At 40.3% G+C, this 23510-nt stretch overlaps 1 protein-coding gene across 1 annotated transcript in view; it reads right to left on the bottom strand.

Moving 5' to 3' along the window:
- Positions 1-2288: 2288 nt before the first annotated feature.
- The window catches only part of LOC121272638 (endothelin-converting enzyme-like 1), a 101627-nt gene continuing 80405 nt past the window's right edge, over positions 2289-23510 (bottom strand). Inside the window, exons 16-17 of the mRNA XM_041179330.1 lie at positions 5524-5600; positions 2289-2744 (exon numbers count right to left, since the gene is read on the bottom strand). Of these exons, the coding sequence (XP_041035264.1) occupies positions 2645-2744; positions 5524-5600 (177 nt within the window). The 3' untranslated portion in view covers positions 2289-2644. The remainder of the gene's footprint in view (positions 2745-5523; positions 5601-23510) is intronic.

The following is a 23510-nucleotide window of genomic DNA, read 5'->3' as shown; positions in this document are numbered from 1 at the left end:
CTAACAATCACTTTAAAAGTATGCCCCTGGTAATTGACACCTCAGCTGGGGGAATCAATTCTTTCCTGTCTACCCTATTTAGGCCCCTCATAATTTTGTACACCTCCATTAGGTCACCCCTTAGCCTCCTCTGTTCTAAGGAAAGCAACCCCAGCCTATCCAATCTCTCCTCATAGCTGCAACTTTCAAGCCCTGGTAACGTTCTTGTAAATCTCCTCTGTACCCTCTCCAGAGCAATTATGTCCTTCCTGTGATGTGACCAGAACTGTACACAAAATTCTAGCTGTGGCCTAACCAGCCTTCTGTACAATCCCATCATTACATCCCTGCTTTTATATTCAATACCTTACCCAGTAAAGGAAAGCATTCCATATTCTTTTTGAACACACGTCTACCTGACCTGCCACCTTCAAGGACCCGTGGATTTACACTCCAAGGTCTCTCACTTCCTCAAACTCTCTCAATAACTTCCTGTTTATTGAGTATTCCCTTGCATTTTTTGCCCACCCCAAATGCAGTACCTCACACTTTTCCAGATTGAATTCCATTTGCCACTTCTCTGTCCACTAAACCAAACCATTGATATTATTCTGGAGCTGACAGTTATCCTCTTTACTCTCAACTACAAGGCCAATTTTTGCGTCACCCGCAAATTTCTCAATTATGCTTCCCACATCATTAATATATACAACAAACAGCTTGGGCCCCAACACTGAGCCCTGTGTAACACCATTGGAATCCATTATCCATTCACAAAAACATCCATCGACCACTACACTTTGTTTCCTGTCACTGAGCCAATTTTGGATCCAGCCTGCCACCCTCCCCTGTATCCCATGAGATCTCACTTTCCTGACCAGTCTCCCATGTGGCATCTCCTAAATCTACAACCTACAGCACCCTAAAAGACACCCCACCATGAATCAATACTTCAAAAGCTAACAGCCATATCCCAGGAAAGAAAGGAAATTGACTCAACCACACCAATCCTGAGGGTGAGGTTGTGTCATTCCTGAATATTGGTCATCACACATGTAGAATTGAGCTATGTGATAGCTTGGCTGTCCAGAGCTGTTAATTTGTCAAAAACAAAAACAGAATTACCTGGAAAAACTCAGCAGGTCTGGCAGCATCGGCGGAGAAGAAAAGAGTTGACGTTTCGAGTCCTCATGACCCTTCGACAGAACTTGAGTTCGAGTCCCCTCAATGAAAAGATCGAGAGAAGGTAAGAATCCAGAGGGAGGGGTCCAGGTGGAGGGAGAATATTGGAGATGGGTAAAAGGATCCGTTGAACTGGGAGAGGACTCCTGCCCAAAGAAGTGAGCCCGGAGACGAAGACGGCGGAAGAAGAGTTCAGTATCATGCCGAGCCCGAAATTCATTGAGGTGAGGTGTTAATTTGTCAGCTATTTACAGAATTATTCTCACAAATTTATAACCTCAGAGTCTGGTTACTGCTAGTGATGACTTGGTGATACACTGAATTAGCTGCATGATTTTTGCTTCTCTTATGTAACTATGTGCATTAATGTTTTGCTACTCAACTGTTAGGTAACTCTGATTATATTTATGCATGTCTATTAAGTGCTTCTGTACCCAGCTTTAAATTTAAGTTGTTATTTGTAATGAATAAATAGTGTTCAGTGCATGTCTTCCTGCTTAATACTTGAGTAACAAAGTGTTATTTCATTCACACAGCAGGGTTAACTAAGGGTTAGTAAATTAAATTCCTTTTGATTTGAACTGGATGAAATGTTAAAACTGTTTGGTGAGTCAAGTCAAGCTTATTTCATCACATAATCTACACTGACAGGAAAACCCCACATGACTCCTTGTTGAGGAGTTAGAGGAGGATGATAAGGATTCATCTGCTTCCTCACCATATTTTGTCAGGATGTTGAAAGCAAGCTCTCTTACAATATCAATAGCCATGGTCTAACTTCAAAGTAAAGTGTAAACATAGAAATAGTAAACAATTTTTCAAAGCACCAATGACAGTTTCTTTAACAGCATGAGTAAATAAAGTTGATATTTACAGCCATCTTACATTTAAAGAGATAACATAGTTATCATTTCATTACATTAAATTAAAACAACTAGCCATATTTTCAATTTCATCACAAAAGTCGTAGACTGAATAACTTTCGTTTTACTGCGTATCACAAAATTAATAAACTCAAGTAATTTGGTGCATTTTATTCCACTTTCTGCTATGGACTTAAAGAAAAAGAAACTCAATTACTTCTTAACATGATACATTTTTTATTTGCAAGACATTTTTCGATAAGCTTTTAATAAAGTGCACAAATATTCAACCAGTCTAAAACATCCTGTTTGATTTTTAACAATTGGCATACTTTGAAACACAATTTTGCTATGTTAACATGAAGTACAGCTCGATCATGAAACATTGATTTCCTAAAGTAGTTTAAGACTGGTAACAAGAAGGCATGGTGAAAAGAGAAAGATTTTTATTTGAATCTCTTACACAAATGTGTGCATACCAGGTGAATCATTTAGAAGAATTCAGCTATTTTTATTGCAGAAATTAAAAATGCAATCAAGATAAAAAGAACTGGCCACATTTTATTAAACATTAAGGAAAAAAATAAAACTGTTGTTTAGATTAAAATGTAAATCTGAAATCACCACACTGAACACTTTTCAACGGGATTCATTGGAGCTCTTTTAGGACAGTGGAATACCCTTCCAAATTCATCAAACTGGGAGACACTCCCAATAACCCTGTTTAAAATAAAAAGGAAGATTACCACTTGCAAGATACGCAACCTATTCTGATAAATCAATAATTATGTCAGGATAATGTTTAGTAACAACTACTTATGGGTTAGTTGGTAAAAGAAATACCTGGCCAAAACATAGATCAGAAGACCCTATAGTCAGTCACTGGTCTGTGCGCTAAATTACACAGCACTGAAGCACTACAATTGACATTGGTGTTCCTAGGCTGGGAGGGTGGGTGGAGGAGGTGGGAGGGGGGCAAAAAAGCAGAAGTTCCCAGTTCTGATTGTATTCAGTGAGCTCTGTTAAAAGTTGATATTGAATGGGAAGAGAATTGAGCTTGGGTTTGGTGTCAGTCCTCTACAATCAAATAGTTCTGCTGACATACTTTTTAGACTCACAGATGTTGAATGGTCACTTAGGTGACACAGTGAAATGCAACTAATGCCTGTGGAACCATTCTCTCTGATTCTTCAGAAGAGCAGGAGAATTTTTAGTTTGTGAAATCATAGAACTTTGGCTCATAATGTCTTTTGAGCTCTACAGCTGGAACTGTACTGTCTAATCCCATCTCCCTTTCCCTGAATCCTTTTATATTCTTCCTTTTTTAAATACTTCGTTTTTCCGGTTTAAATTTTGTTTTAGCCACCCGTATTAAGCATTCCATGTTCCAATAAGCTATTTACAGTAAGTATGTTTTAGGTGCTGTGGAAAATAATTTTAGGAAATATGAAGTATATAGAGTATAGATTGGCTATAGTTAAGAAATACACTACTGGTTAAAGAATTTCGTTTTACAGTTCCCCACTATTTAAAGGGAAATTCAGAATTCAGAAAGAAATGGGCAGGGAAATAATTATGTGCACTAATGTACTGATTTAGTATTCTTTGACCCAATTTCAAAATTTAAAGCAAATAAACAGGATATTTTACTCAACAGGTCTGCTCTGGAAGAAACGTTCTTATTGTGGAAAAGCATAGAAATCAGCTGTGGACAATTTGAAGGCTGGAAGGGCAACATAGGAGTATAGCTAGAAATAAATTAAAAAACAGGATCCACCTGATCTAGTAAAGGTTTGAATTGAATCATGTACATTTAAACTGGCACAAATGTCTTGGGCTCAAGAGACTGACAAAAAACAAAACTTTCATTTTGCACTCAGCTTTTAATTAGAAAATGGCCACCATGGTTTGGCAGTGTTAGTGAAGAGAAAATCCATTGCTCCAAACTGACACATGGAATGGAAAAAAATGACTCCACTAGAGTCTTAAGTGGATTGATTGTTTTTTTTAAAGGCAGCAAAGAAAGAACAAGATAGCAGAGCTGAAAGAAACAGAGGAAAAACAGTTGAAACCAAGCAAGAGATAGAAATTGAGCTTTCTGTCTGATAAGAGGCAAATGGATGAAGGTAGACGTTACTTGTAAATTACTGCTATCATCCATTTAAGTTTGCTCCAATGATCTGCCCTCTTTCCAGATCATTGGCATTGTTCTTGAGAAACAAAACATTTATTCTTCACCTAAAAAACAAAATAAGTGTACACTTAGCAGATTGCCTTTCTGCACTATTTAGCAAATTACCATAATAATGTAACTGATAAGGTTCACATCCCAATCTTGAAAGTTTAGGTTGGACTAGTTGGGGAAATTTCAGAAAGGAGAAAAATTCTGCTACCATTAACTAGGCTTCCTTCAAAACGGGCTCTCAATGTTACCCATCCTCACTAAAATTATGGATGGGTAAGGGCCCTTGTTTACAGAGGCATGGTTTTAAAATTAGGGTTCGACCTTAAAGGACAGAGATAAGGAGAAATTTTTTCTCTGAGGGTTGTGCGACTTTGGAACTCCGCCTCAGAAGGTGGTGGAGGCGGGGTCTTTGAATATTTTTAAGGCAGGGGTAGATAGATTCTTGTTAGACAAGAGAATCAAAGGTTATCGGGGGTAAATGGGAAGGTGGAACTCGAAACACATACAGATCAGCCATGACCTTATTGAATGGTGGAGCAGGCTCAAGGGCTGAATGGCCTACTTCTGCTCTTATTTCATATGTTTGTATGAACTAAAGTTATGGACAGAAGTGCAGGAAGTGTTAGTGACTGCTGATCTGCTGGCAATGCCCAAGGGAGCAGTAGTAGGATGAGAGGGTGGTGGCTGTGAGTGAGACTGAAAGGACATTGATGAAGTTATTACACAATGGGAGCACTTGTCTGGAAAATTGGCAAGAAAGGAAAATGGTGCATTTGGAGGTTATTGGAGATATAAGTGACCTCTCATGAAACAAGGAAATTACGTTTTGAAACTTTGAACAAAATAAAAATTTTTAAAAAGGAGAAATGTAAAAGGGAGAAATGTAAAAGGGGCTGCCCAATGCAATCACCCATTTTACATCATCAAATAAAATCAGGATATATCCTATTTACTCCCAGTGTCTTTGAAATGGCCATATAAGCCATTCAGCTGTAAAAACAATTGCTATGCAGCAAAAAGCTGTACCATTTTTCCAAAGCAACTAGGGATGAGCTGTATTTATTGCCATACCAGTGGAACTCACACCCAGAGAACAAATGACAAATATGTGTTCATTATATGTTGCAGATTTGAGGTATTCACATTCAGTATCTTCAAAAATTTATTTAACTTTTGTTTGTGTCAGCACTTCGGTGTGAGGAAAAATATTTGGAACAATTTTGTGATAAGACAATATCTAGAACACATGAAAAAATACAGTTTAGGTATGAATGTTAATTCTGACTTGACTGCTTGTTAAAATTATTTCGATACCTGTAGTGTTCTGGTGCATGTTTGTCAGTAAGCAGCTGCAGGTAGATGGACTGTATTCTTCTCTTCATACACCAGTTCTAATGAGACAGTGTAACAATTAAAAATTAGTCCATAGTTAATTTGCTAGCTTACATTAAATACCACAACATCAAATTAAGAATTAAACAATCTGAAGGAAAAGATAACCGTTATCATTGATTATTATTGCTGAGAAAAACAAACCTTTGTGGTGACTTGTTTTTGCAGGAGATACTTATTTACTGTTATGTACCCCTTTGTAATTTATTATACTTAGTAGGTCCTTTAGTTTGTAATGGGTAAAATCAATTATGCACTATTGAACTGCAGAAAAAGACCCATATTTCAAATGGCCTGACATATGGCTGATTATATATCGGATTAAGTGAGGCATTAATACCTGGGGGGGGTTCCCAAACTGTGGGTCGCGGCTAGGGTTGCCATCTGTGATTAAATGTATTTCTGGATTTTCCCCACACGCCAACCATCAGTCGACTAAAACATTCATCCTTGTGACGTACAGCCTTCCTACACCAATAAGAAGACTCATTACCCAATTGGATGATGCTTGACTGTCATCCAAACAGCTCTTTCCCCCCACTTTCAATATTTTTATATCTGGTAAAGAGAAATATTCAAAGAAAATTACAAAAAAAAAGACATTTTTTAATGTTCCAGTCATTTTTCTCCAGGGTTGCACATAGTAGTGTCCTGGAGATTTATCTTCAATTGCTGGAGACTCCAGGCCAACCCTAGATGGTTGGCAATCCTAGTCATGACACCCAGTGCTGTTGCGAGATGTGATTTTGGTGTTGCGAGCTCCGAGGTAGCAATGGCTATAGAATTTGTACTGAGTTTTGACAGCTGCGAGGCCCCTTTAAATGTATTTTTTATATATATGTCGGTGGGTATGGCTTAATTGTCTGCTCTCTTGAGGTCCGATCGCTGTTGCAACCACAGCCTGTAAAATGGTTGTTCTTTGCTTTTTTCAGGGCAAAACCAACAATTTTAAACCCCTCCCTAGCTGAACATATCTCAATCCCCCCACCCACCCCATCTCCGCCCCTCCAGTTTTCACTCTGGGGTCACACAAAGTCTGAGGCATTAAAATGGGGTCACCAGGGAAAACATTTGGGAAGCACAGCCATAGACTCCTGACATGTCAGTCACACCTAACTGACACTAGCTCCAGAATTAGCTGTGTTATGATATGGCAGGTGGTAATTGCCGGGCTGACCAAATCCCAAAGGGAAACTTGGTCAAGCTTTCACAATGATTGACAATTTGTGTTAATTACGAGAAGGTATGCATACTGAAGTCAGAATTAAAGATTCCACTACCATTTTAAGAGATTTTACTTATTAAATAAAAACATTTATTAATAAAAGAAAAGAGAACTTAAACACACAAGATTACAGTTACACAGCTAAATTTAGTTTTAAAACATTTCCCAAGAGATTTTTACTTAGCTAGACTCAAATAAGCATCCTTTTCCAGACAACATTCCCTATAGATTTTTAATCTATAAAAAATCCAGTAATATTACAGCAAGGCACCCACTGTTGCTATAGGGGAAGTATTTCACAGGGGCTTCTCTCTCACTCTCAAATGATGGTGGAAATCCAAAGCTTGTAATGGAACTTTGCTTTCTGAAACACTTCTCTAGGGTGGCTAGAGGCTGCTTACTTCACAGGTACACATTCTTCAAGATCACATGGGCACTTACCTCATACAGCTTTCAACCTTTCCTTAAATATGTTTTTTGCACTTTCATCTTTAAACCAATTGTTCTTAACTTTCTTTGGAAGTTACCTTTCCCAGAATATAAAAATCTTTCATGTTCCCTTTATGGCCACGACTTTTGGGAAAAATAAACTTACTAACGTTGCTTTATCCATTTATGATCTTTGCCAGTTGTAAAACTTCCTTTTATTTCCCTTTGAAATTCAACAGCTAAAAAAATCAACTCCTCATTTATCTCCTAATGCAATTTTCTATTCATGCTTTATCTACTGGTAGCCCATCTTAGTTGTTCAACTCCACTTCAAAATGCTTGCTTTTACCTAACCCTTTGATGATTTAAACATTGCAGTCTGGCTGTCTTCAGTTTAATTAAATTAGTCAGACACACAAGATTACATACTGTCGCCATAAGCCTGCTTCACACTATCCCTCAGAAATATAGGAAAAAAATGACAATTTTCTTTACAGCTGTCAAATTAATTTGGACCGAATACTGGCAAGGCTCAGATTCAGCTGGGATTACTCCTGCCTGTGAGAACTTTCCAAGTTGGGACCTAAGACCTAAAGTTGGGCCCAAGACCTAAAAAATAAAGGCTTGTACTTATATTGTACCTTTCACAAACTCAAGATGTCCCAAAGCACCTTATAACAAATTAAGTACTTTGGAAGGGTGGGCACTGTTGAAATGTAGAAAAAGGGGAAGCTAATTTGCGCCACGCCAACTTCCACAAATAGCAATGTGACAATGACAAGCTAATGGGCCAAAACGTCCAGTCTCTGAATCATCAGAGACCAGATGTATGACTGAAGATTTGCATTGGGAATCTGTGGAAATCCTGATGCACAGACCTACATGGGAACTGCCTGGGAACTTTCAACTTCATGTGGGCTGATTCCCCTGGTCCCCTGGACCCTCTGTGAATGTTTCTGACTCTGAGTTAGAGTCAGAGACTTGAGGCAGATCTTATACTGGGTAACTAAACAACTGATCCTCCATTACTGCCCCTTTGAATACCCTGATATACCCCTGATCTCCCCACACCACCAACTTCATCCCTAACTAGACCTGACTACCCCCCGGTCCAATTCAATTACCCCCAACCACCCAACTAGTCTCTGAACTGATTTCACTACACCCCTGCCCGACGACCCCACACGTTCCAACCCGACCAACCAACTAACCCCAAACCGACTATGTGCCAACTCAACTACCCTACTCTACCTATCACCCAACTGACCTACTCACCTCACCCACATTAACCACATACCCATCTTACCCACCTTACCCACCCAATCAATCCATCTACTCACTTACACACCTACCCATTTACCCACTCACCCATTCATCCACTCACCATTCACTAGCATTAAACAAACCATATGGCAACTGATACTGTAAAAAAGGGGCATGTCCTATCTTACCTCGACCCTACTCCTGGAGTTCCCTGAGGGAACTGTGCATTTCGGTGAAAGCTGGGATCAGAAGACCCTGGAAGAATTGTGCAGCAGCGTCGAGTTGGGGAAATTTTCGAGCACAGCGGCTCATTGCCGCTGCTTGGAAGATCCAGCCAATCTTTTTTTTAAGAGATGTTGGTCGAGGGATAAATATTGTCTAGGACTCCAGGGATACCTGTTCTGCTCTTCTTTGAAATGGTGCCATGGGATACTTTGGATCCACCTGAGAGAGCAGAGGGCACCTTGGTTTAACGTCTCATCTGAAAGACAGCACGTCTAATGGGGCAGCACTCACAAGGTACTGCACTGGAATGGCTCTAATAGCCCTTATATCCCCTTATAAATGCAACTAATAGTATGTTTAATCAAAACCCTGTTTGTTTCCAAAGTTACAAGTCATCATACAATAGAATTAATTTGTATAATGGGTGATAGCAAATCAGCAGCCTGGTTTACATCCCTTCTGATTTATATTTTCCTTTCAAGTAAGATGCAAACTACCACAGAGTTGACCTCATTGTGGTAAGTTAAAAAATGGGAATAAGGCAGCTGAAGAATTATTTGGGCTTATTATTTAAATGTTTGGATATAATGGGCAAGATTTTAACTCACTCAAAACCCATCCACTTGGACAGTTTGGAATTCTGCTCAGCTGTATTTATCCTAGCAGATTGAGCTGCAGGAATTTCAAAGTTAAAATCAGTCCATTGACTGAAATTTTTGGGTTGGTTGTAAATCTGATTTCCACCTTGTGGGCTTGGAAAATGGACCAGGACCCACATTTTCTAGAATTCTGCCATGTTTAGGACAGACTTGCTCTAGATTCCGGTCAGCAGTAGAGGGGGCGTGGGGGTTTAGGCATGGTCTCCCTACAACCCCATGTCAAGAGGTCATGAATGAGTTTATGGGCTTTGCTGGAAAATTGCTCCTTTTGGTGCTTTGAAAGGCATCATCAGAGTGCATACCAGTTGACTGCTGGTTTGTCGACCCTGTGAAGGTTCCAACTGTTTATTAAAGCAGGGATCCTGAAATAGATCAATTATCTTCATGAACAGTAGAGTTACTCCAATTGGAGCCACTGAATTTCAAAAAATGTTTCTTTTCTTTGGCTAACTTGGGCCTCAAGTGGATTGGTAAGACCTTCCGAGGCCAGGAAAGAAACCGTTGGTGGTTCACCTCAAATGACACTGTCCCTGGAATTTTGGATGGATTCCTGGCTTGAAGCTAGGATAGCCTGGAATTCTGATCAGCTGCATTTATTTCAGCAGAATAGGCCGCAGGAATTTCAAGGTTATAAAAAGGAGACTTATGACAAATGTTAGCCTCATGGTACAGTAAAAAAGTCAAGCTAAATAAAGAATGTACAAAAGAAATCTAAAAAGGGAATGAGAGGGGGAAAAGGGAGAATTTGAGAATGGATTACTGGTTTACTAGATTACTAGGGAAACCCAAAAATCTTTTATAAACTCAAAATGTAAAACAGTAGTCAAAAGGAAGGGTAAGGGCAATAAGGAACCAAAAAGGAAATCTTCTTGTGGAACCAGGGGGCATGGCTGAGCTATTAAATGAGCGCTTTGGATCTGTCTTTACTAAAGAAGATGCTGTCAATGTTGCAGCAAAGGAGGCAGGTGTGATATTAGATATGATAAAATTAGATACAGAGGGGGGCTTAGCAATTCTCAAAGTAGGAAGGTCACCAGGTCCTGATGGGATTCACCTGGGTCACTGAGGGAAGTGAAATTATAAATTGCAGAGGCAAAGCCACAATCTTCCTTTGATATGTTGTTGGTGTCAGGGGACTGGACGATTGCAAATGTTGCATCACCGATTATAAAATGGGAGAGGGATAAGCCCAGCAACTATAGGGCTGTCTGCCTAATGCTGATGGTGGGGAAACTTTTAGTGAGAATAATACAAGAAAAAATTTACTGGTATTTGGAAAAGTATGGACTAATAAATGAAAGTTAGCATGGATTTGATAAGGGCTAATCATGTTTCACTAACTTAATTGACATTTTTGACAGTACTGGAGAGCATTGATGAGAATAGTGTGATTGATGTTACGTTAATGGACTTTAAAAGGGTGTTTAACAAAGTAACATATAATAGACATGTTAACAAAATGAAAATCTAATGGATTAAAGGGACAGTAGCAGCTTGGATACAAAATTGGCCAAGGGGCAGAAAGTAGAGAGTAGTGGTGAATGGTTGTTTTTCAGACTGAAGGTTGCATCTATTAGAAGCACTGCTTTTTCAATATGCATTAAGGACTTGGACTTGGGTATACAGGGCATAATTTCAAATCCTGCAGATGATATGGAATTTGGAAACTTAAAAAATAATGGGGAGGATGGTAACAAACTTCAGGAGGACACAGACATATTGGTGAAATGAGCAGGAACATTTAATGAAGAGAAGTGTGAAGTGATACATTTTGGTGGGAAGAATGAAGAGAGATAATACATTTTAAAGGAGGCACAGGAACAGAGAGACCCAGAGGCGTATGTGCACAAATAGTTCAAGGGGCAGAACAAATTGAGAATGTTGTTAAAAAAGCATTTGGGATCCTTGGCTTTATTAATAGGGGAATAGATAGAAAAGCAAGGAAGTTCTATTGAATCTCTATAAAACACTGAATAGGCTTCAGCTGGGGTATTCTGCTCAATTTTGAGCACCACACTTTCAGAAGAATGTCATAGAGAGGGTGAAGAAGAGATATACTAGAATGATACCAGGAATAATGGTCCTTAGTTATGTTGAGAGACTGGAGAAGCTAGTTTGACTATTCAGAGGAAAAGAGATTTGATAAAGTGATTCAGGATCATGAAGAGCTTTGATGGAGTAAATGAAAAGCTGTTTAAAATGGCAGAAGGGTCAGTAACCGGAGGACACAGACCTACGGTGATTGGCAAAAGAACCAGAGGTGATATGAGGATTTTTTTTGCACAACGGCCTAAATCTTCTAGACTCTGGATCGTTGGAGACTGGACATAAGACAGAAGATGCACATCAGGACCCCGTAGAAGTACAGATGCAAAAATTGACTTGGGAATTACCTAGGAAGTTTAAACCTCTGATGGGCAATTTTCTGCTGCATGGCACCCTTTGCGAAGGCCTCCGATTCTAAGCTAGAGACCCATCTCGCTAGTTACCCAGGAAATGTTAGACAGGTTAAAACCTAGTCTAACACCTGAGTAACTCCACAACAAACCCGCAATCTATCCCAACTATGCCCCCAATCACACCTGATCCGATCATCTCTCGAACCAAACCCAGTATTCCTCTGGCCCATCCAACTACCAACCACCCGACTAACCTCCCCACCTCCACCGACCTGACCCAAGTATTCCTCCCGAACACCTGTCCATCACCCCCAAACCTGACTCAACCACTCCCCCTCCTGACCAGACTCGACGACCTCCTGAACTGATTACCCCTTGACCAGACCCCCAACCAGGCCCGACTACTCCCCCCCACAACCTGACCCAACTACCCTCCCGACCCCCCACAACCTGACTGTTCTCCCGACTGGCCCTGACTACCCACTGACCTGACATGACAATGCCTCAATCATCCACCTACCCATTCATCCACATACCCATTCAACCACCTACCCATTCACCCACTCACCCACCTACTTAGCTCACCCATTCACTCATTCATCCACTCACCCACTCACCCATCCATTCACTAGCTCGCACTCAAAGACTGGGCCTTTAAACTTACCATCATACGGCATCTAGTGCTGTAAAAAGGCGCATGTCTCCTCTTCCCCCGAATCTATTCCGCTCCAAAGGAGTTACCCAGGGGATGCTGCACTGTGCATTTCTTCTTCAGCCAGGATTGGAAGATCTTGGAAGAAATGTGCAGCAGTGTCCGGTCAGAAGAACCCTCATAGGCAGTAGCAATGAACGCAGCATTGCCACTGACTGGAAGATTCAGGCCAATGAATTGTGGTCTACAGTGCATAGTCTGAAATTGTGGTAGGGTAGATTCAATAGTAATAGTCAAAAGGGAATTGGATATATACTTGAACAGAAAAAAATAACTGCAGGGCCAAGGGGAAAAAGCTGGAGAATGAGACTAGTTAGATAGTTGGACCAAAGGACTGCATAGGCATGATGAGCCGAATGCTCTCTTTCTGTGCGGTATCATCTATGATTCTATAATCTGGATTTTTCTTTCAAAGAAATCACAGATTCTACTAATAGCCTGAACTGAACAATGCCTTTTGGAACTCTTTATTTGGACTTTCCAACCTGGCATAAGTAAAGTGGATCTCCTGTTCTTTTTTATTCATTCATGGGATGTGGGTGTCGCTGGCTGGGCCAGCATTTATTGCCCACCCTAGTTGCCCTTGAGAAGGTGGTGGTGAGTTATCTTCTTGAACTGCTGCAGTCCATGTGGCGTTGGAACACCCCCAACGGTGGGTGCTGTTGCTGCTGTGCAAGTGATCAATCAAGTTAGACTTAGTTTGAGGCAACAAAACAAGTACTGTACTTTATATCAAAAGTATTAGCTACTAGTTACCTTTGTCCCGACCAGCCTGAATGCTGTGATATTTTTGATTTCTGTGTTATTTCAAATAATTCTATTTATACAGATTATATTTCCTTTAGATACTCCCATGACAATCTAATTTATACAGATGCTAAGCCAGAATGATTTAAAAAAAAGAAAATTCTATTTTAGATCACAGGTTGTGCCACACATTATGTTCCTCTCATTGTTCTGATGAGACAACTCTTCCTGTCCAGAGACTTCAAACAGAGCAAAAAAAAGAAAAAGCTGCAACTGTGTCATGCTGATATTGCCAGCTTGATCTCACACAGGATTCGTGGTTGTCTTTCAAGTTCTTGGTGTGGATATGCAGTGTTAAGAGAAAATAAGAACCGAAAGAGTTAATGTCACCACGGTAAAAGTACATCTGCAAAAATTTTGTGCAAAAGATGTGAGACTCCCATGTAAAAAATCGACAGCGGTCAGGCTGAATGATTGGATGTAGTTTGAAGCCTGATCTTAGCTGGGATGTTGGTGAGGAGAGAGCAGAAGGAAAAAACAGTAAAACTTGGAAATGACTGGTACTAGTCTGAACTGGAATTCCATTTTAAGGTATACAAGACCAGTTTGGACCAGTACCAGTCATTTCCCAAGTTTTACAGGCTTTTCCTTCTGGGAGGGGAAGCCAGGTGCTTCCCAGATGGAAGATTTAGAGAGCGAGGCAAACTGCTGTCACACATCCCACTAGCGGCCATTAGTAGTGATAGCAATAACAGAGACAAGGGAACAGATTGTCTGGTCATAAGGGAGCCTTCCGGATATTTGTGCAGGTCATAGTACTTTGGTAAATGGAGAACTCAAGGGAGCAGGTTTAAATTTTAAAAAAAAATTGCTTCTCAGATATGATGAATTATTTCCCCTCAACTGGGGTTTATAAAGTTGTTCTTAAAATTGGCTGAGGGAATAACTCCATGGGATAACTCTTAATGGCTAAAAGTTACTGCTTTTGACCAATTTTTTTCCAGCATATGTCACATTCTCATGATCTTCCTAAGGACATTTAGATCAGAGTAGGCATTCTGACATCACTCAGGCCCCACATCTAACCTCAAGGCTAGGGAATGGCGCAAGGTCTAAATCCCAGAACTTGACTAAACTCTATCCTATGACTGTACAGAATAATCTTTTACTGTGAACCATAAGAAGAATATTTGCTGCAAGGTATCTAACATGGGACACAGGGGGATGTTTTGTTGCATTTGTGGTTTTACTGTTTAGACTCATTTTTGAATGGCTACACTAACCCAGTATTTGGTAGACCATTTTCTAACTTGTCTCTTCAAGAACAGTGTTAGCTCATTACATTAGTTGATTACCTAGATGTTAAATCTTGTGCCCCCACCCTCAATCCCTACCCCCCCATTATAGGAATGTTATAAGCCACCAATGCATCTGAATTCCTAGACCCAGATTTTTGTCAAGTTGGGATGATTTGGGAGTCCTTTTAAAATGGCAGGCAGGACTTAATTCCTGGATTCATGCCCCCATTCCCATTTCCAGTGGAGAGGGATAAGGATGTGGGCAGTCAGCTCACACACAGCACTCCCACCCTTGCCAACTCCATTGGGTGGGAGGGAGTGGGGGTGGGCAGTTTAAACACCACCCCCACAATATTAGTGGTATCAGGCCACTTCGGTAAGTAGATGTGGCTTATGTTCTCTCAGAGGAGATGTGAACTACAGGGGGAGCCCAATCCCAAGTGAGGAACCACAAAAAGACAGTCATCTGCTCTCAGAATTTTTTCCTTGACAGGCTTTAAATACAAATAAAAATGTTCTTTCAGTTTCAATAGTTAGATGCTGTATTGTAAGTTAGATGTGCTTTTACCACAGTGATTGATTATAGGGCTTTGTCCTGCAAAGGTAAGTTGACTATTACATTGATCAGCATTCTGTAAGTGCTGAGATGCCTTGGAGTATTTTTCCCATTGGGTCTATTTTCTCATTGGAAAAGTGCTCTTAAAACTGAAGAAAATGCTGCTTGGAATCTCTAGTGTAATAATCTGAAGTGATTTAAACACCTAGAGTCCTTTTAAAATGAAGAAAAAGTTGTTAGCAGCAGTCACTTAGAGAAAAAAAATTCCCCTACCTGCTTCTGGATGGTTTGATTGACGGTATAGTTTAGAAAAACAAACATCTGGTTACTCAGTTTCAATTGCCTCTATTATTTACATTTCCCAGGGTTTGTTATTATAGCTGTGTGAATGCTTGACTGAGTTTCAAAAGCTCCAAGACTACTTATCTCAGCACGGGGCTGAGTTCACACTTTGATTGACAGTTTTAAGAGGGTATTAAAGGATTATCTGTCTTTGCTGGGTTTAGTGAAATAGATGGTTATTTGTTTTTAGAATGGATGATACTTGAGAGGATTTAAATATTTTGAGTAGGCTTATAAAGAAATCTTTTACAGAATCAAATATGTTTGCTTAAAAGCTCTGTTAAGATTGGGAGAAGTTTCTTTTTTTTTATCTCAAAATGGCTGTTGATGTCTGCCCACAGTGGATACTGGGTGAATGGCTATGAAGCATACATGGGAGTATGGAGGAAACATGGGGGTATGGGGAACATGAAGGAGCAAGGGGCATGTAGAATATGAAGGGGTACGGAGGTGGCATAGGGAATATGATGGAACATGGATAGAGCATGGGGAATAGGACAGAGTATGGGAGTATGAAGAAGCATGGAGGGGCCATGAGGTTATGTTAGAAGCCAGCAATACATCTGAATTCCAAGGCCCAAGTGTTTGCCAAGTTGTGACGAATAGGGAGCCCTTTAAAAATGCCTGGCAGGACTCGATTCTGGGATTCCCACCTCTATTCCTGTTTCCAACTCCATCCTGCACCTGCTTCCCGGGAACAAAAATATGGTGTTGGGGGTGGGGTGCTTTTTAAATGGGATGATTTGCTAGGTGGGAAGTTTCCCAACTTGACCTTCACCTCCTCCTCAACAATCTGGCCCCTAGTGTCCAAATTGTCCTTGTGGTAATAATTGGAAATATGTTGCATTTCATTTTCCTGTCATTAACATTTTGTTTGAATCATAGAAAAGTTATGGTGCAAAAAGAGGCCATTCAGCCCATCCTGTCTGCACCAGCCAAAAAGAGAAAAAATAAGCTAGCCGCTCATTTTAGTCCCACTTTCCAGCACCTGGTCTGTAGCCTTGCAGGTTACAGCGGTTCAGATGCAGATCCAGGTAACTCTTAAATGAGTTGAGCATTTCAGCCTTAACCGTCAACTTATGCCATGAATTCCAGATGCCCACCACCATCTGGGTGAAAAGGTTTTTCCTCATGTCCCCTCTAATCCTTCTACCAATCACCTTAAATCTAAGCCCCCTGGTAACTGACCCCTCAGCTAGGGGAAACAAGTCTTTCCTGTCTACTCAACTAGGCCCCTCATAATTTTGTACACCTCAATTAGGTCACCCCTTAGCCTCCTCTGTTCTAAGAAAAATAACCCCAGCCTATCCAATCTCTCTTCGTAGCTCCCAATCATGCCTCCCACATTTAAGTCTAACTCATTAATATATACAACAAATAGCAAGGGCCCCAACACTGAGCCCCATGGAACACCACTGGAAACCATTTTCCATTCATGAAAATGTCCATCGACTATACCTTTTGTTTCCTGTCACTGAGCCAATTTTGGATCCAACCTGTCATCTTCCCTGGTATCCTATGAGATTTCATTTTCCTGACTGGTCTGCCATGTGGGGCCTTGTCAAATGCTTATTGAAATCCATGTAGACAACATCCATTGCACTACCCTCACCAATTATCCTTGTTACTTACTCAGAAAATTCTATTAAGTTAGTAAGACACGATCTTCCCCTAACAAAACCATGCTGACCATCCCTGCTCAATCCGTGCCTTTCTAAGTGAGTTTATCCTGTCTCTCAGAATTATTTCCATTAATTTGCCCACCACTGAAGTCAGACTGACTGACCTATAATTTTCTGGTCTATCCCTCACACCCTTTTAAAATAATGGTACATCATTCGCAGACCTCCAATCCTCTGGGATCTCGCCTGTATCTAGTGAGGATTGGAAATTGATCCCCAAGAGCTTCTACTATTTCCTCCCGGCTTCCTTCAACAGCCTGGGATACAATCCATCTGGCCCTGGTTATTTACCCACCTTCAAGTGTGCCAGTCCCTCCATTACTTCCTCTCTTACTATTTTTATTGTACCTAATATTTCACTCTCCTCTTTAATTAGAATGTCTGCATCATCCCTCTCCTTAATGAAGACAGAGTTGTCATGTACATCTCTGATAGGCCCTACCTTTTCCTTCATTACTCTCTTCCTCTTAATGTCCTGGTAAAACATCTTAGGATTTTCTTTGATTTTATCTGCCAATATTTTTTCATATCCTCTCTTTGCTTTCCAAATTTCTATTTTTACTTCACCCTTGTACTTTCTGTACTCCCCTACACTTTCTACAGTATTAAGTCTTTTGTCATTGTCATAAGATTTCTTTTTCCCCTTTATCTTGGCCTGTATATTTCTGAATAACCAGAGGACTCTAGATTTGGCAATACCACCCTTTTTCTTTGTGGGGACATGTCTACACTGTGCCCATAGAATCTCACCTTTGAATGCCTCCCACTGATTTAACATAGTTTTTCCTTCTAATAGCTGTCCAGTCCAGTCTCGCCAGCTCACCTCTCAGCTTTGTAAAATTTGTCTTCCCCAATTTAAACCTTTTACTCCTGTTCGATCTTTGTCCTTTTCCATAATGATGCTAGATCTAACAATATGATTGTCACAATTGGATGGATGCCCATATTTGGTTGGATGTATTGAATGCCCACTGTCACCTCCAGCAGAAAATTCTGGAAATGGTGGTGATCATGGGGAGCCAGTGGAATGGCTCCACACCCACATTTCTGATGCTATGTGCTTGAGTTACATCAGGAAACCAGGATAACTTCAAAGGAGATTTGGCCCAACAGCCTCAGTAAAAAAACTTTCAGTGAAGCAGCACTCAGGCTTATTTCAAATTTCAAAAAAATACTTAAGGTCCATAATGGGGTGGAGGTCCTCTATTAATGTTGAGTTGGTGGTATTCACTTCTAAAGCTTTAAATGCCTGCTGTTTCAATTTCTATCAATTAGTCTAAAATAGGCTGAAACATGAGGCAAAAGAAGCTGCCATTGGTGGAAATCTTTGGAAAATTTGAGAACTGTAAAGAACATATCTTTTTATTTTGATTGGATGTGGATTAAAATTACAATGGCTGCAGTTTGACTGGAACAGTGTGAGGGATTTATGTACTCTGTCCTGGAACAGAGTGTGCCATGAAAGACAGGATGGTGCTGAGGATGAACTGCCTGACAACAACATTTTAATTGGTTCCTAGCCAAGTGACCAGATTTGTGTGAGAACAATGCAGCAGAAAAGCTCCCAGCCTGAAAAGAGAAAAGACCTAAAACCAATTTCTCCTATGTGTGTAAGATTCTAATAATTCTCCAATAATAGCTCACTGTTTTTTTCTCCTCATATCTCTATAACCTGCTCTCTCTGAAAAATCCTGTCAAGAAGAAAAGGGGAAAATCACCATAGAGACATTGAAAGCAAGTGCTCAACCAATGAACTAAAGACTGAAAGTGCTAGGAAGACCACCTCATGTCATCAACAAAGAACTGAAAGGAATTTGGAAGATATTGATCAAAATCAACCCACTGAACTCTGTATTCTGGAATCGGTACTGTTGAACTGTTTTATCCTGCCCTTAAAATCCAAGTTTTTGTGTGTCTTATGTGTCTTGTATGTGTGTGTATAGGGATTTAAGAAGGGGTAGAATTTAGGTTATACAGTTAGGAATTAGCAGTTCATATTTCTTTCTTTTGCTACTGGTTAAAGACAATTTGTTCAATAAACAATTATTTACTTATTAATTTTACAAACCTGGTGCTTGTATTCTGTTAAACTAAGTTAAACAATTAGATGGTTTGATCAAACGTTTCACATTTGTTGCTGCTCAGGGAACAATGGGGCTTGATATTGCAGCACACTATCCCCAGTGAGTCATGACAAATTTTGGGGGCTTGTCCGAGATATTTTGGAACAAAAGACAAAGACGATTTGGGTGTAGATTTAGTAAGTAATAAAAGTTAAAAGGAAACACCAGGTTTGTACTATCAAAAATAAGATGGGACTAGAAACTGCTAAAGCTTTCCTGCAAGTGGAAGAGATGTTCCTGACAATTTTTCAAGGGATCCCAAAAGCTAGGTTAATCAAATTGGCAAGTAAATTAAGAGTAGGATTGCCTGCCAAAGCTGGTAAAGCAGAGATAATTGAAGAGATAGCACTGTATTTAAAACTGGAAGGAATATCTGAGAGATTGAGTTGTCCAAGGGGTGATTCATTGGAATGGGCTCAAATTCAGTTGGAAATAAAAAAATTGGAATTAGAAGCAGCAGAAAATGAAAGAGAAAGGGCATTTCAAAGGGAACAGGCAGAAACACAGGAGAGAGAAAGAAAACAGGAAAGGGAATTAAAAATGGCGAGGATAGAAAAGGAGGAAAGAGAAAAAGAGAGAGATGGAGAATTCCAGCTTAGAATGCTGACAGTTAAAAAAGAGACACCAGTAGGTGAGGCAGGACTTATTTCCAGATCAGAACCTAGTGGGGAGATGTTTAAATTTGTACAAGCTCTTCCAAAGTTTGAGGAAAGGGATGTTGAAGCATTCTTTATTTCATTTGAGAAGATAGCTAAACAGCTGAACTGGCCAAAGGAAAACAGTACATTGCCTGTGCTGAGCAATTTGACAGGTAGAGTGCAGGAAATTTATGCTTCACTGTCAGAGGAGGTTTCTAGGCATTATGATGTGATGAAAAAGGCCATTTTGAGTACATATGAGTTGGTATCTGAAACATGCAGACAAAAGTTTTGAAATTTAAGGAAACAGTCTGGGCAAACTTACATTGAACTTGAAAGGGTTAAGCAAAGTAATTTTGACCGGAGGATATGAACATTGAGAGTTGAAGCTACCTATGAAGTTCTCAGGGAGACCATTCTCTTGGAAGAATTTAAAAACTCCCTACCTCCTGTAATAAGAACACATGTTGAAGACCAAAGGGTTACAACTTCTAGACAGGCAGCAGTAATGGCTGACGATTATGAGCTGACCCATAAAACTAAACCATTTTTTCCATCAATGGGAAAGTGAAAGGAAGGCAAGTAGCCAGGGTAAAGAATGGATAGCTGGGAATATCTTGAGATCCCTTTTCCAGATCAGGAAGGAAGTTACTGAGGGTGGAGGTGAAACTCAAAAGCCTAAGTGTTTCCATTGTAATGAAGTGGGACACATTCATTCAGAATGCTGGAACTTGCGAGGAGAGCCCATGGGACTTATTGGAGTTTGTAAGAGTGAGTCCGAAAAGGGAACTCAAAAAGAAAATGCCACAGATCAAATTGTGGCTTTAACTACAAGTAAGGGACTGTAGGTAACTACTGCTGTGAATGCAGGTGAGTGAATAAGGTAGATGAGAAATATAAAGGATTTTTGTCTAAAGGAAAGATAACCCCTTTTTCATCAAATGATGCAGCTAAACCCATAACTATATTAAGGAACACAGGAGCTACTCGAACTTTTTTTGCTGGAGGAGGACCTAGTTTTCCCTCCAGAGAGTTCAACGAACACTAAAGTATTGGTAAACGGGATAAGTGGATTATATCCCGGTTCCATAATACAAAGTGCAATTGCCGTGTGATTTGTTGTCTGTATCGGTGGTTGTAGGAGTGGTTAAGAAATTACCCATGGAGTTGATTTACTCCTGGGGAATGATTTGGCAGGAGTGAAGTTTATAGGTTTGCCCATAATTACGGAAAATCCGATCGAGGCTAAAGAGACGGAACAGTTACAAGAACAGGTTCCTGGTATTTTTCCATTGTGTGTGGTGACCAGAGCAATGGCTAAACAAAGTCCATCACCAGAGGTCAAAGTAATACCATGAGCAGATGTTAGAGTAACCAAAACTTTCTTTAAGGATGAGGATAATTCAAAGGAAGTGCTTGGCATGTCTTCATTAATTGAGGCTCAGAAAGCAGATCCAGAGTTAAACAAGTTAATACAGTCAGCTCACACTGAAACTGAAGCATCGATAAACTGGCCAAGACTTCATAAAGACGTAGTGCAGCTTTATAAACGTGTTATACATGCCACGTGGTAGGAGAAATGGAGGATGACAGAGACAGTAAGAGTAAAGTAGAAGAAGTAGACAGCGCACAAAACGAACCTTTGACAAGTCGACTAGCCAATATGAAAATATTCGGACCGTTAGACATTGTGTTCTCATATTTAGAGGAAGGGCCACTGGAAGATCTAATAAAGTTACTTAGGAAGTACAAGGGAATTTGTAGGGATACACCTGGATGTACTACGTTAGCTAAGCATAATGTAGGAGACTCAGTGTCAATAAAACAACGGCCAGAATTTTTACCTTAATGGGTGGGCAGGCCCCACCGGCTCGGCGGTGAGCGGGCAGCCGAGCTCCGCCACCAAAACGGGGCCCACTGCCATTTTGAGTGGGCGGGCCAATTAAGGCCTACCCAGTGGCCAGCCCGACAGGAAACGCTATGCACTTCCTGTGTGGGGGGTTGGAGGGATTCCCCATTTGTCAAAGTGCGAAAGAGCGCACATCTCCCTGAGACTAAGTGCTGTCTCAGGGAGTTTACTGACAGTATAAAAATCTTCAAAAATAGAAAAATATTAAAATTATCAACATGTCTCCCTCACATGAGATGGGACATGTTCATAAGAAGTACATAAACTTTATTGGAGTTTTTAAAAACTGACATGAAACCTCATCCCGCTGGGGCTCCTGGCCTGCCTGTCAACCTTAAGGTTGGACGGGCAGGGCATTTAACAAGCTTAATTATCCTGTCAATGGCCTGATATCGCTGTTCGCCCGCCTTCCTCAATATTTAAATGGACTGGGATGATGTTGGGGGTTCCTCCCAATGTCATCCCGGGTCATTTTCCCATTGGCGAGTGGGCCCCGCCCCCAAATTGCCGATGGGAAAACTCTGCCCAACATCCTTATTGGCTGAGCCCAGAGAAACAAGCTCAGGTAGAAGCAGAGATCCAATATATGCTGGAAAATTAATTGATTGAGCCTGGCCAAAGCAGCTGGAGTTCACCGGTAGTGTTGGTTTCTAAGCCAGATGGATCAAATAGATGTTGTATAGACTACAGGAAAGTGAAAACAGCAATGAGGACAGATTCGTACCCAACTCCTCGGTTAGAAGATTGCATCGATAGGGTTGGCAGAGTCGCATTTCTTTCTAAAATTGATCTATTGAAGGGGTATTGGCAAGTGCCATTGACATCAAGGGTTAAAGAAATATTCACCTTTGTTACACCAAGTGGATTGTACCAATGTCAAGTCATGCCATTTGGGTTTAAAAACACTCTAGCTACTTTCCAGAGACTTATGAATCAAGTCATAGCTGAATTGCAAACGTGTGGTTTATTTAGGCCATGTTGTAATACATAGTCACATATGGAAAGAACATGTAAAGCAATTAGAGGACCTGTTTAATCAATCGCAGTTGGCTGGCTTAGTCATAAATCTGGTCAAAAGTGAGTTTGCAAAAGTGAGGGTAACTTACCTAGGTCACATCGTAGGACAAGGGCAAGTGTTGCCAAGAACAGCAAAAGTTAATGCTTTAATAGAATTCCCATTCCTAAAACTAAATGAGAAATCATGAAATTTTTGGGAATGTGTGGGTTTTATCGGAAGTTTGTGCCAAACTTCGGCACAATAGCTATACCTCTCACCAATTTGTTAAGTGCTATGGTCAGCAGAATGCTAAACAGCCTTTGAAAAGCTGAAGGTAATCTTAATAAAGGAACCAGTGTTGGCCAGCCCTGACTTTACTAAACCTTTTAAAGTGACAATTGATGCAAGTGACTTGGAGGTAGGTACAGTCTTATTACAAGATGATAAATTAGGGATACTGAAGCCGGTGAGGTACTTTTCCAAGAAACAAAATCTATATCAGAGGAAGGACTCTACAGTAGAAAAATAAACTTTAACATTGTTGTTGGCTACTCAACACTTTGAAATTTATGTCCGACACAATAACAAAGAAACACTAATCTACACTGACCATGATCCATTGGAGTTCATTGAAAAGTTTAAAACTTGAAATGAGAGGCTATTTAGATGGAGTCTATTATTTCAATGCAAAGATTGTTCTCAATG

This window comes from Carcharodon carcharias, chromosome 2, assembly GCF_017639515.1.
Source record: "Carcharodon carcharias isolate sCarCar2 chromosome 2, sCarCar2.pri, whole genome shotgun sequence".
In the NCBI taxonomy this organism is placed as follows: domain Eukaryota; kingdom Metazoa; phylum Chordata; class Chondrichthyes; order Lamniformes; family Lamnidae; genus Carcharodon; species Carcharodon carcharias.
Note: the sequence above shows the minus strand (reverse complement) of the source record. Positions and strands in the feature narration are given on the sequence as shown.